Source organism: Myotis nattereri (assembly GCF_964212035.1).
Source record: "Myotis nattereri genome assembly, chromosome: 7".
Lineage (NCBI taxonomy): Eukaryota > Metazoa > Chordata > Mammalia > Chiroptera > Vespertilionidae > Myotis > Myotis nattereri.
The window spans coordinates 76,863,219-76,877,761 of record NC_138082.1 but is presented as its reverse complement, the minus strand read 5'-3'; the positions used below and the strand labels follow the sequence as shown (position 1 = coordinate 76,877,761).

At 38.1% G+C, this 14,543-nt stretch overlaps 1 protein-coding gene across 1 annotated transcript in view; it reads right to left on the bottom strand.

Annotated features, from left to right (window-relative positions):
- Positions 1-14,543, bottom strand: part of ZRANB3 (zinc finger RANBP2-type containing 3) — a 235,950-nt gene that overhangs the window by 79,524 nt on the left and 141,883 nt on the right. The window contains exons 5-6 of the mRNA XM_081096348.1: positions 13,483-13,714; positions 11,856-11,941 (exon numbers count right to left, since the gene is read on the bottom strand). Of these exons, the coding sequence (XP_080952474.1) occupies positions 11,856-11,941; positions 13,483-13,714 (318 nt within the window). The remainder of the gene's footprint in view (positions 1-11,855; positions 11,942-13,482; positions 13,715-14,543) is intronic.

The window sequence follows — 14,543 nt, the reverse complement described above, 5'->3', positions numbered from 1 at the left end:
ACTGTGAACGAGAGAATGGGAGGATACACTGTTTACTGGTAGAAGTCAATGCAGACAGACGCTGACTTGGTAAAGAAGGGAAGCTACAACTTAAAATGCTTGCAAAAGGTAACTTTCCCCCTAGACCGCCACGAAAATCAGGAGTTGGAAGCACCAAGGACTGTGGACAGGTGTTAAGGCAAGGGTTGAAATATAAATATTTAGATCTGGTGGATCTACTAAACTTAGGCATCAGGACAGCTGGCCTAAAAACATCCCTCTATCACTGTGACAACTCAAACATTTCCCCACAAAATTCCCAATCGTCTTCAATGGGACCATACTATTAAAAATGAGCTGTTAGAGAATAATTAACAAAGGAAAAATTCTTGCTAGGCTGTATTATCATATTAATACGTTATTAATATTTACATCATTACTAATATTAATAATTAAATAACTATAATTTTAATAGGATTTTGGTGGTATTTTAGCACAAATTGGTGTCAATTTGAGAAAGTTAAAACTTGTTGACATAAATTTTGATAGCAAACATACTAGAGTAGTAAGACAACATTAAAGACATGTACCGTACTTCCATGTAAAATCAATTAGAAAAGTACAGTGAATGAATGGAGCTACAGTATGATAAAATGAAAGACACCATTCAGTTGTCATCAATAAGAAATTGACTTGTTTAAAAAGAAACTGTTAGCATAAGAAAATTCAATCAGTTTATTTATAGCTAGAGGCCCGGTGCACGGATTCGTGCACAGGTGGGTTCCTTTGGCCTGGCCTGCGGCTCTCCAACATCCCCTGAGGGGTCCCGGATTGTGAGAGGGTGCAGGCTTGGCCGAGGGACCCCACTGGTGCACCATTGGGGCGGGGAAGGGACCGCGGGAGGCCTCCAGGGCATGTCTGGCCCATCTCACCCAGCAGCAAGGTAACCTACCGGTCGGGGCATCTGCTCCCTGGTGCTCAGTGTGCAGTCATAGCTACTGGTTGAATGGTTGAACGGTCGCTTAGGCTTTTATATATACAGATTGTTATAAATTAAATCATTGATACTTGTTCACTGAAATGTCTTTACTTTCTTTAATGTTTTATAGCCCCATTTTATATTAAAAATACACACACTAATGAAAATGAAAAAATATTTGCCAATACCCAATTCTGCCACCTAGTTTACTATTCACAATCATATACTTAGGTACATTTTGACTTCATGGTAAAAATATGCAATCTTCAGAACTACCAATGATAGGAAAAGAGATTGGATTTGGTGGGGGGAGGGTGGTTGAAAATGAAATGTTTGCAATTAAAATGGATTCTTCAGCACACTCTCCATCTATGTGACACATTCCGCAGCTGTACAACATACTTGGCAAAGTCTTGGCAACTGTTCCACACGGGCACTGACAGCACACAGGTACCCTCAAACAGGCCACTATAGGCCTCACTTGCCTCCTGCAGGGCACCAAGAGCTGTGCTCCAGAAACAGGTAAGAAGTCAGAGCATCTAATCTCACAGGCCAGACCCAGGCCTGGAAGGATAAGATCTCTTAGTGTTCATGTTTAAAATTTCCTTTGCTCCCAGTCTCTTCACCCCTCTCAGTAGTACAGTAGTCAGTACAAACCATGGTTTAGACTCAGAAATCTTTTCTCCCACCCCCAGCCTCTTCTCTTTTAGCTTGAGTCAGACCACTAGAGGTGGCAGGACTCTACAGAGTGTTGGCAGCACCAAGCGCCGCTAACCGCCCCCCCAAATTTGGAATGCAAAAGGGAACTAAGAGGGGGAGGGGGCTGGAAGATGTGCCACCTGTAAACACTGGTCTCTTGCCATTCAATTTGATGCTTATTATATTATGGAATATCCTAATCTGTTTTATTTAACAGCTTTATTAAGATACTAGAGGCCCAGTGCACGAATTCGTGCACTGGTGAGTCCAGCTGGCCTGTTGACAGATATTTTGTCGTGTAAAGCACATATTTGACCACATACTAGTATGTGCTTTATAAAATTTTGTCGTAGTCTGTGGCTTGTGCATTCATTCTCTTAACAGTGTCTTTGGAAGAGACCTTTTCAGTTTTGAAGTAAAAGCACTTTTGTCTTTTATGGTTCATGTTTTTTTTGTACTCTATATAAAAACCTCTGCCTAACCCAAGGTCACAAAGATTTTCTCCTTTATTTGCTTTAACATTTTTTATAGTTTTATGTTTTGTATTTACAAGCCATATTTAACTGGTTTTTCAATTTTTGATGTATAGACATAACGTAAAATTTACCATCTTAAGCATTTTAAGTGTACATTTCAGTAGTATTAAATACATTCATGAAGTTGTGCAACCATCACCACCATTCATCTCCATAACTCTTTTCACCTTTTAAACTGAAAAGACATACCCATTAAACAATAACTCCTCATTGTTCCATAGCCCCAGTCCTGGCAACTACCATTCTACTTTCTATCTCTATAATTTTGAATACTCTAAGTACCTCATATAAATGGAAGCATACAGCATTTGTCTTTTGGAGACTGGCTTATTGCATTTAGTGTAATGTCCTTAAGGTTGCAGCATCAGCCAGAATTTCCTTCCTTTTTAAGGCTGAATAATATTCCATTGTATGTATAAACTATAATTTGCTTATCTATTTATCTGTTTTGATGAACATTTAAGTTGCTTCCACAATTTAGTTATTGTGAATAATGCTGCTATGAACATAGGTGCACAAATACTTCTTCAAGTCTGTGTTTTCAGTTCTTTTGGGTATGTACCCAGAATTAAAATTGCTGGATCATATCAGCCCACTGCCTTCTGAACGCCAAAGTTTCTGATAAGAGACCTGCTGCTAATCTTTTTAAGTGTCCCTTGTATGTGATGAGCTTCTTTCTTGCCGCTGTCAAGATTCTCTTTGTCTTTTAAAGATTTGACTTTAATATCTCAGTGTGTGTCACTGAGTTCATCTTAATTAGAGCTCACTGAGCATCTTAGATGTTATAAAAACCTGAAAGCAGGTATCTGTGCTTGTTTGGCAGCCAGGAAGCTGAAGTGAACAGGAGGCTTGCTTGCTCCAGTGATGGAGGAAGCCAAGGTCCCCGCCTGACGCTGCCGGCCTCTGAGCTGCACTCTAAGAAACAATGTTGCAATTATAGAAGCTAAACAAACCCAGAAACCTGCTTTCTGCCAGCCAGGCCTCAGAGCTGGAGCTGCAACAGTGTTTCAATTATAGAAGCCAAACAAACCCAGATACCTGCTTTCAGCAGCCGAGGTCTCAGAGCTGGAGCCGAGCCTCAGAGCTAAAGCCTGCTCCCAGTTCCAGTGACAGCCATAGAAGGTAAATAAATCCCAGAATAAAAAAGAAAAAAAGAAAAAAAGGAGAGGTTGGGAGCTTCAGTCACCCACCAGCCTGAAAACGGCCCTCAGCCCCTCACCCAGACTGGCCAGGCACCCCAGTAGGGACCCCCACCCTGAAGGGGGTGTGACCAGCTGCAAACAGCCATCATCCCCTCATCCAGGCTGGCTAGGCACCCAAGCGGGACCCCCACACTGATCCGGGACACCCTTCAGGGCAAACTAGCCAGCCCCAGCACCAGGCCTCTATCCTATATAGTAACAGGGTAATATGCAAACTGACCCTAACAGCAGAAGGACTGGGAATGACTGGTCACTATGACACATGCTCAATGCAGGAGCTGCCCCCTGGTGGTCAGGGTGCTCTCACATGAGAGGAGGTCTACTCAGCCACAAGCTAAGCTGATGGTTGCCAGTACAGTGGTGGTGGTGGGAGCCTCTCCTGCCTCCTCAGCACTGCTAAGGATGTCCAACTGCAGTTTAGGCCTGCTCCCCACTGGCAAGTGGACATCCCCCGAGGGCTGCCGGGCTGCCAGAGAGACGTCTGATTGCCATCTTAGGCCCAATCCCCCAGGGAGCGGGCCTAAGCCAGCAGGTGGTCATCCCCTGAGGGGTCCCAGACTGTGAGAGGGCACAGGTCAGGCTGAGGGACCCCCCCCCCTCTCCCCCCCAAGTGCACAGATTTTTGTGCACCGGCCTCTAATCTATATATATATAAAAGGCCAATATGCAAAGTGTCCCCGTGGGAGTTCATCAGGAGACTAGGAGTTCTATCACTCTCTATGACATGCGCTGACCACCAGGGGTGGCAAGAAAGGAAGAAAGGAAGGAGGCCCCAGCAGGCAGCCGGCACCTGGGGAAGGGATGCCCTAGTCAGCAGCCGGCAGCCAGGGAAGGGAGGCCCCAGCTGGCAGCTGGAAGGCCCTGATTGGCCCTGATTGCTGGCCAGGCCTAGGGACCACACCCATGCACTAATTTCATGTACTGGGCTTCCAGTACCTAAAGAAAAACCATCCAGACTGGAGTAGAACAGAAGCTATGGGACGGGAGGCCTCCAGGAAAAAGAAAAAAGATTATTTATGCGCTTGTAAGACCTTTCAGAAGTTGACAGAACTGTTGGTGTCTTTGAGTAAAAAAAAAAAAAAAGTGATGGCTATATAGAAAACCAAAAGATTGGGGGTGGGGGAGAGAGAAATAATTATAAGATTAAAAGTCAACCAAGAAAGAAACAGTCAACTACTTGATTCATTAGAGAATGTTATTTTATTTAATCCGTTTATTCTATTTATTCGGTCAATATAAACATGGACACTGAACTACCAAATAATTCAAACACTGGAAAGAGAATGGAAGGAAGGTGGTGTCAAGGGGGGAGGGGGTGTTAATTACTGCTCTTTTACCTTTTAGTTTTGTAATCTGGACAAGTTACTTAACCTTTCCAAATCTCAGTTTACTCTAGATAATACATCTAAAATACATGGCACAGTATCTTATATATAAGAGGTAATATCATGTAGCCCATGAAAATGATATATTTTAGTTATTGATATAGAAGATATCCTAAAAATAGTGCTACATGAAAATGCATATTACAGAAGAGTATGTATAATATGGCTCTATTTAGATAAAATTGTCTATCTAACTATCTATCTATCTATCTATCTATTATCTATCTTTATGTACTTAAGCAGAGAAGCTACCTAGAGGGAAAGTTATCAAAACACATTAGTAATGGTTACCTCTGGACAGTGCAATTCTAGTTGATTTTTTACTAATTAAATTTTTTTTCTTTGTCTGATTTATTAAATATAAATGATTTCCCCCAAAGCAGTAAACTATCTTATAAATTAGTAAAAATAAAGGAAATAAACTTTATAAAGATAATTTTAAAGAATGAGACAAGGTGATGCTAAGTGAAATTAGCAGATGATAGCATTACAATCAGGTTCTATTAAAACTATGTAAAAATTATTAGATCTACAGACAAGGTAGACATAAAGAAAAAATGAAAATAATTTACTGGTTACTATAGTTAGATTATGGTATTTTTCCTTTCCAGTTTTATTGCTACAGTGTTATATATTTTTATTTTCAAAAGTACAAATATTTGAGTATGTATATTTTATAAGTTCTTACTCATATTACTAAAATCTACTTGCCTATTAAGTTTCACTCCTTGATAATAGCCTTGCCCTCTGAGGCCACAAAGACAAAAGTCTAATTTCTTCAAAATGACAGATCTTTAAATATTTAAAGACAGACTCCGTCTAGGTCTTTTCTTGTTTAAAAAAAAAAATTCCTACAGGCTTTCTAAGATCAGGCACTATGTCTTTCTCATCTTTCTATTGCAAGCATCTCTGAAATAATGTCTTAATTATAGCATGCAATCAATAATATTAGGTATTTGTTCAGCTGAATATGAAATCCCCTCATTATTCTGGTCACCCTTTCCCAGATATGTTTTCATCTGTTAACATGCATCTTAAAATAGGACTTATAGTTCCCTCTCAATTCCTTGTATTCCTTGCCTCCAATGACCTTCTAAAATCTGCTCCAACCATTCATTCCACTCCTAGAGCTATAAACAGTGCTGAAAAATAGCTCTACTTGATAAATTAAATTAGTCCACCTTTTCATTTATACCCACTACATCTTTACTATTTCATCAGGACCTACGGGCAACTGACTGCTCCACTTTCACCATATCCACAAATTCCTTCCTGCCCTCACACCCATCCTCACCTTGTTTTGATCTCTGAGTCCATACATTAGCATTGTTATGATCAATATAACATAATTTCACAGTCTATGCATCAGAAGCTCATGGGGGAAAAGAATCTTCAATGGCGCCTTCTCCAAGCCTGTATCTAGGCTGCTGGAGAAATTGTACCTTAGAAAAGACTGCTTCCTCTATAGATCTAGAATTACTAATCTCAAGTGGTTACCCAGTGCTGTTACCAATTCTAAAACACTAGTCGTGTTACCTCATTCTCCCATTAAGCAAAATTTCAAACCATGTCAACATTCATCAAACTTTTAACCCTCTATGTTTTCCATTTCTCTGAACACATGACTGTCCTTCCCATTTCACAGAGAAGATAAATCACCATATCCAAATTCCCTAAATTTCCCACCACCTCAGAAACTATTATACATTCTCAATAATACCATGCAGCCATAAAAAGAATGAAGTTATTTATATATACCAAAAAAGAACAAATAAGGACAGCACAAAACATTTATATTTTTAACATACTACCACTTATGTAAAAATATACATTTGCTAGAAAATGCACACAATTTCTGTGGGAAGATTAAAAACTAAATATAGAAAATAAAAACTACATATAGTTGCTTAAAAGGAGGGAAACTGAGGTGAAAGAGATTTTTCAAAGTAAATACTCAGTACTATTGGTTTGGAATTTTGAACCATGGGAAAATATTGCCCCCCAAAAATAACAAACAAACCTAGTAAATATAATCATGTACGTCCTTTTCATGCTTTAAAATCCCACAATGCATGGGCTAGGTGGGGGTAGCTAAAGAGTTATTATTTCATGGGCACAGAGTTTCAGTTTGGGATGATGAAAGAGTTCTGGAGATGGTGGTGTTTGCATAATAACGTAAATGTACTTAATGTCACTGAACTCTACACTTAAAAATAGTTAAAACGGTAAATTTTCTTATGCATATTTTATTACAATTAAAAGCTCCACAATACTGAAAATTAAAACACAAAACAAAACACTCCCCAATGCTTCTTACTGCTATTATGATCAAGGACAAGGCTCTGACCAAGACACCATCAGCTCAAGAGTATTCAACTGAACCAGATTTCTTTTAGTTCCTCAAGGCATCTTCCCGGAATGCAAACAGGGATCTACCACTGGCAAGATGCTTCCTTCTGTCCTTTGTACTTGATCAGTTCTCTCTGCTAAACTCGGCCATAACATCCTTTACTTCCCTTTTATGACTCATCACAACTATAATTTCCTAGTTACCTGAATTAAAAACTCAGTGAAGGTTAGGACCATTGAGTCTTGTTACTGAATGCATATTTGATGCCCAGCATATGGCATCGTATATAACAGATAACCTATAAATATTTTTTTGATGAATGGATTAATTAAAAATTAAACCATAATCCAGATGTACTCTAATCAATGAGTGGAGTAGAGCCAGGCCTTACTCTGTTTCTTTAATTAATGTGTCTTAATATTACTTTATTTTTATCAGTTATGACAGACAGTTGACTTCCATTTAGTGTAGGGTTATTCAAAACCATAAATCTTTTTGAACTGAACTACTAATAATAGGTGGGAATTTCTCAAATCCCTTCCACACAAAATAGACTTTTCTAAGCATAAGTGCAGAATTTATGCTATTAATTTTTATCTAATTATTTTTCAAACTTGTCTCTGCCATATAGGATATTAACTATTTCTCCCAGATTTGAACCATTTGCAAATGGAATAGACCTGACCTCTATTTAGCCATAGATGAGAATTAAATGTGACAGTGCTGAGGACAAAGAACTGTGCAATTTCATAAGAGACATTTCTTGAAGCTGACAATGACCTATTAATTAACACTTTTAGGGAAAGGCTATAAATATATTTAATATGTATTATTATCCAGAATTTTCCCTCTCATAAAAATTTAAACAACTATTTCTCCTATGAGGTGAATCCAGCACAAAATAACAGTGATAAAGAAAGTTTAGCCATGACCAGTTTGGCTCAGTGGATAGAGCGTCAGCCTGCGGACTCAAGGGTCCCAGGTTCGATTCCGGTCAAGGGCATGTACCTGGGTTGCGGGCACATACCCAGTAGCGGGTGTGCAGGAGGCAGCTGATCAATGTTTCTCTCTCATCGATGTTTCTAACTCTCTATCTCTCTCCCTTCCTCTCTGTAAAAAATCAATAAAATATATTTTTTTAAAAAAAAGAAAGTTTAGGAAAATTTGATAAATGGCTATAAAGATATTCTGGGATATTCTTAACCTTCAAGCATGACATCAGGGAAGGCAAGTATGTCCTCCCACAGTGTGGCTTTAGAAGGTGACTGCTGATAACAGGGTGCTTGGCTGGATTATCTATGTGACCTCTCTTTCTATGTAAAAGGACATTTATTGAAGTTACCATTCCCTAAGACTCTCTTACTTTCTCAGTGAAAAAGTAAGAGGAAGTCAGATCCAGGGCAAGCCATTAAGCTCAGCAGATGTCTGCAAAATGACAGAGGGGGCTGGGTGATCTAAGTGCTAATGGCTGACAACTGAATGTGCTGCCTTTTCCAAGTCATATTTGTATTTATAGCTTCCTCTAAATATAACCTAGGAGAGTGAATGATGTAAGGGATTTTTGGGTACAGGATGTTCTGGTTGAGTAATACTCTCTCTGTGCCTCTCAAATCAAAGATGGTTACCTATACCTAGACTTCTCCAAACCACATTCACATTAGCATATTTGTTTGTTATCACTTATTTTTTTAAATAAACTTTATAATGGCAAAGTTATATTTTTGCCCAAGCTTCACTTAACTTTATTTTGAATATGGTCGTGACATTTCAAATATGAAATGAGTCTAGAACTGAATAACTAATTTTGCTTTCTGCAAAATTATAGTGTGAAAATGACACCTTCATAGAATCAAAACATTATGGGGGAAAATTAACAATCCACAGACTAACTTAGAATGCCAGGAAGTGACTTGATTTGAATCAGAGTCTATGAAGTCATAGTACTTTCAAAGTAAAGAAGTAAAGGAATAACATAAAACTTTTGAAATGGAATCTGGAAGAAAATGCCATTTGAGAAGCACAATAATAATCTTGAAATGGCTCTCTCTAGTAAACAGGAAATAGCCCACAATCTCCCCATCATAAAGCACTTCATAAAGATAATCTTTTCTTTGAAACAACTTTGGTATTAATAACCAAGAAAGGAACAGGCATATACTTCTGCTGTTTATGACAAGTCCTAATCCAGTTAGTGTTTGCTTATGTAGGCAAACTTTGACATTTATAGTCTGCAGGAAATGTGAGTAAGTGCTTGCCAACAATATCTGGTATCATGCCTATTTGGCATTGTATCTTAAAACTATTTATTATTTATGTAGAGAAAGACTGAATTTTTAACAGCAACTTTGTGCTAGGACACCTTAATGAATTCTTTTTTGTTTTGAACATTTTTCAGCTGATCCTTTCAGGTCTTGCAAATGAATAATATCAGTGGCAAATAGTGATAATTTTGCTTTTCTTTCCAGTATTTACCTCTTATTTTTCTTTTGAGAAACAACTGATAGTACCTCTAAAATAAAGGTAAATTGTGGTCACAGTGAAGATCCTTGCCTTTATTTTAGTGTTTCATGTGATGTGGCGTTGGGCTTAAAAACATACACACACACATATACATAAACATATATATCGCACCCTTTCTAATAAAGAGGGAATATGCTAATTGACTGCCCCACCCTCAAAGATGGCAGCGCCTACAGCCAATAAGGAGGGAATATGCTAATTGACTGTCCCACCCTCAAAAATGGCGGCACCCACAGCCAATAAGGAGGGAATATGCTAATTGACCGTCCCACTCTCAAAGATGGTGGCACCCAAAGCCACAAGATGGTGGCGCTCAGTCCCCTCAGCCCCCAGCCACCCAGGGTCGCCCGAGGCTCAGGTAACCAGGGCCAGCCGAGGCTTGTGCTGCCGGCAGTGGCAGCAGCAGAGGTGTGATGGGGTGACACCTTCCCCTGATTGCTGGGTCGCCTCCCGCCCCTGAGGGCTCCTGGACTGTGAGAGGGGGCAGGCCAGACTGAGGGACCCCCTCCAGTGCATGAATTTTCATGCAGTGGGCCTCTAGTATATGTATATACAGTTATAATTACACTCACACATATATACACCTTAAATTTATTATTAAAGACTAAATGTAACCAAGAATGGATGCTGAATTCCATCAAATTACTTGTCAGCATACATGGAGAAGATAAAGTTTTTCCCTGAGTTGTTAGCATGCTAAATTACATTAACACTTTTCCTAATATTAAACTATGCTTGCATTCCTTATAAAAATTCCATTTGCATATGGTTAGTATATTGGGCCTTTTAATTAGTTTCTGGATTATACTAATATTGAAGATTTCTACATTTACAGTCTTTGGTAGAAAAGGTCCTTGTTTTCTTTTTTGTTGTACTATCTTGTCTGAGGAACTCATATCACAAAGAGCTGATTTTTATATTATGCAAAGATTTACAGTATATCGACATGAAAAAAAGCCAATAAATTTAGTAGAATGAAGGGCAAAGAACATAAACAATTAACTGAAAAAGAGCACAAATGACTTTTACATGTATAAAAAAATCTTGACTACATTTAATAACATAAGAAAACAAATATGCATTAAAACTACTCTCAGATCACATTAGGAAGATAAAACATTTTATATTAGAACATGTTGGCAAAGTGTGGGGAGACAATCTTCCTGCTGGTGGGAATATCAATTGGTATAACTTGTGTGGAGCATAATTTGTCAAAAAATATATAAAATATAAAAATGTACATGGCCTTTTTACCAGCAATTCCACTTGTATAAATTTATCTTACAGATTTATTCCTATGTGTGACATGAAATATTAAAATAGCTAATAATTATTGAGTTCTCACTATGTGCCAGTCACTGTTCAAGCCCTTTATAAATATTAGCTCATGTCAGTTTCATAATAATTCTGAGGCAGAAATATCATTCTCTGTTTTTAGACCTGAAGAAACTAAGGTATAGGGAGGTAAAGGTATTTTCCTAACATGAAATATCTGGTAAACACTGGATGTGAAAATAAAACACTGCTGATCTCCCCTAGTCTCCCATGCTCTTTGCCACTACACTGCTTCTGACCATGTGCAAGTTATTCATTGCTGCATTGTATGCAACAGCTATCTATCACAAACAAATGCCGATCAGCAGACGGCTAGTTAAATAAAATATAGTGCATCCAAACAGTGGAACACAAGCAATATTTAAAAAGAATGCCAAAGCTCTTTCAGTAACTGATTGGAAGAATCAGAGATGAAGGCAGAAAACTGCAGAACAGTATGTAGATTATACTACTGTATATGTAGAAATAAAATGAACTATTATTGTGTGTATATATATATATATATAATCATGTGTGCTTTTTCATGTATAGAGTACCTCCAGAAGAATACACAAGAAACTGCCAACACTGGTTACCTGCAAAGGGAAATGGCTGTCTGTCACTTTCCCATAATGTACATGCTCAGCAAGTCAATACAAAAAAAAAAAATCATTCCAAAAATAAAGTAAGTGGAAGGTTAAAAATGAAGAAAAATTGCCATTATCTACTCCTTTTTTTAATTTCATACATAGGTCATCACATACGTAAGATTTTACTTAAAGAAATTATTCCACAAGTTTGAAAAACACTGGAACAAGGAATGACTAATCAAGCTGCATGTGCACAGTAAATATGTGAGGATTAACGCTTATAGAAAATAGTTTGTCTTACCTGACATGTGCGTTACAGTATCTTTTGGCATATTCAGTCCATGTTCCAAATTTTTGTGGAAAGAGAGCTTCAATCTGCATAAAAAGCTGTAACAATGCAAGTGTTCTCAGTATGTTGAAATATTATTAGTCAATTATTACAATGATAAATCCAGTTAATAAAATAATAAAAAGTAAAAAAGGAAATCTACCTCTTCTTCCTCAAGGTCCCTCCTTCCCCTCCACCCCCCATTCCTGCCATCCTGTTCTTCAAGGATAACTGCCATCCTTTTGTTAAACATACATTTATGCATTTTCTATGTCTACATAAGTATATGTACATATTCTCTCTCATTCACATGAATAGGGTCCTATTATACATACATAACTAGAATGTGTTCCCCCAAAACATGTCTTCGACATAATACACATATATATTGCTTTTTTAACTTAGTTTTTAAAATTCTGAGCAATGTATTATAATAACAAAGCTCTATTTAAAGGTTACATAGTAACCAATTGTGTAGATGTACTGTAAAATGTTTATTTAAAAATTTTTTTTTTATTGATTTCAGAGAGGAAGGGAGAGGGAGAGAGAGAAACATCAATGATGAGTGAGAATCATTGATCGGCTGCCTCCTGCATGCCCTTCACTGGGATCGAGCCCACAACCCGGGCAAGTGCCCTGACCTGGAATCGAACTGTGACCTCCTGTCACTGAGCCACGCCGCCTGGGCCATACTGTAAAATGTTTAAACAGTCTCCTATGAATGGATATATAGGCTGTTTCTAGCTTTTATGTAATTATAAAAATTAATACAATATAGGTCTGTATGTGTATGTGTGCATATATAAAATACACTAGTATATGTAGGTGAAGGTATATGTACTACATCTACATTTATCTATCATCTATTCATCCATCCATCTGTATTTCTTTTGGATAGGTTTGTAGGGTATATATTAAAAACTGAAATGTGGGTTTAAGATAAATGCTTTAATAGGCAGGGCTTCCCTGGGTTATAATAATCCTTAGACTCATAATAGTTCCACTCATTATTTCTTCTTCCCAACCCTTTAATCACTCCATACCCCACCTGCCTCTCACAGTAGTAAAAGCTAAATCGGACATCCCTCAAATGCCTGATTCCCCTATTCTAATTAGATACTCTATTTGGTCTACACCTAAGTTCTCTATCTTCCCAAACATGGATTTTAAAGTGAAAAGAAACAGAAAGAGGTGATGCAATACTGTATAAAATATATAAAGATATACCTTTATAAAAGATACAAAGTTGATTCAACTCCAATCCTAAGGAGCTTATAATGTAAAATAGATGGATAAAATGAAGATTAAGGCCACAGAACAACCAGAAGAACACAAGTGGTATTTACACATTTGTAACAAAGGTAAAAACTGTGTGTGTGCTTTATAGCAAATACAAGCACGGCTAAGGATCACATGTAACTAGATAAAAGTCACAGTAAAAGATATATTTAATCATTTAGAGCAGTCTAGAAATTCCCAAAGTGCTCTTTTGGCATTTGAGGAAATTAACATTTCACAGGTGACTGATTCTGTTTTCTAGGTTGTTTTTTTGTTTGTTTGTTTGTTTGTTTTTTAAGCCCAAGCATAACGATTTTAATACCTCTTCAGGCCTTCCCAAAGCGGGAGTTCCCGTCAGAAGAATGGCTCGTTTGGCTTTCTGTACTATTGGCAATAAAACCTTGCTGCGAGTTGCGTTTCTGGACTTCATGTAGTGTGATTCATCCACTATCACTACGCTGAAGTTCTGAGTGTTCAGTGCATCTATCAAAGTCTCTGCATCTGTCGTTAAGAGACCGTAACCCAGAACTGTCACTTTGCTGGTCGATATTCTCCTAGAAAAGAAATCCATGTACTTTAAAGATACTATTTCAGTAACCAATTTATCATAAACAATGCAACTCTTTGGGAAGAAATACAAGGAAAAGTAAGAGCAGAAGGTATCACCCCTGAAACCCAATTTCTCTTAAGACTTTATAGTCTTTAAATGTAATAAACCCTAATTCAAAATTTAAAATTTCGTTAATCAAATCTAACCTTTTTTTTTGTTAAATGCTCTTTGGAAGCATTGACATCCAGCAAACTATATTTTACTAGGATAAGAAGATAACTTTGTGAGAACATTTGCTTTCATGCACCTGTGATCATGAAGAAAGTGGATACTCAAATATTAGTCGGCTATTCCAGGAAGCCTTCCCACAAACAAGATAGCAGTTTCTTAAGCCAGGTGCTACTGGGATTTTGAGCAGGACAATACTTAGTACTCAGGGCTGTTCAGCACCCTGAAGGGCATCCCACATTCCTGGACCCTCCCGTTAAATGCCAGTAGATTCCCTGTCACAATGACAACGAAAATGCCCCCGGCCCTAGGTCGATGAAGTATAAGGAAAAGAGGGGGTTACCATCCCATGCAGAGAAACATTGGGCTAAAGTGATCCCTGATCTTTTGAACTATCTCTATAATTCAAATGTCTATAATATTCTTTATCATATTATAATGAAATTATTCATTTACATATTTATCCCCCTTATTATATCACTCGAGGCCCAGTGCACCGGTGGGGTCCCTCGGCCTGGCCTGCAGGGATCGGCCTAAAACCGGCTCTCCGACATCCCCCAAGGGGTCCCGGATTGCAAGAGGGCGGTTCTCGGGTGACACACCCC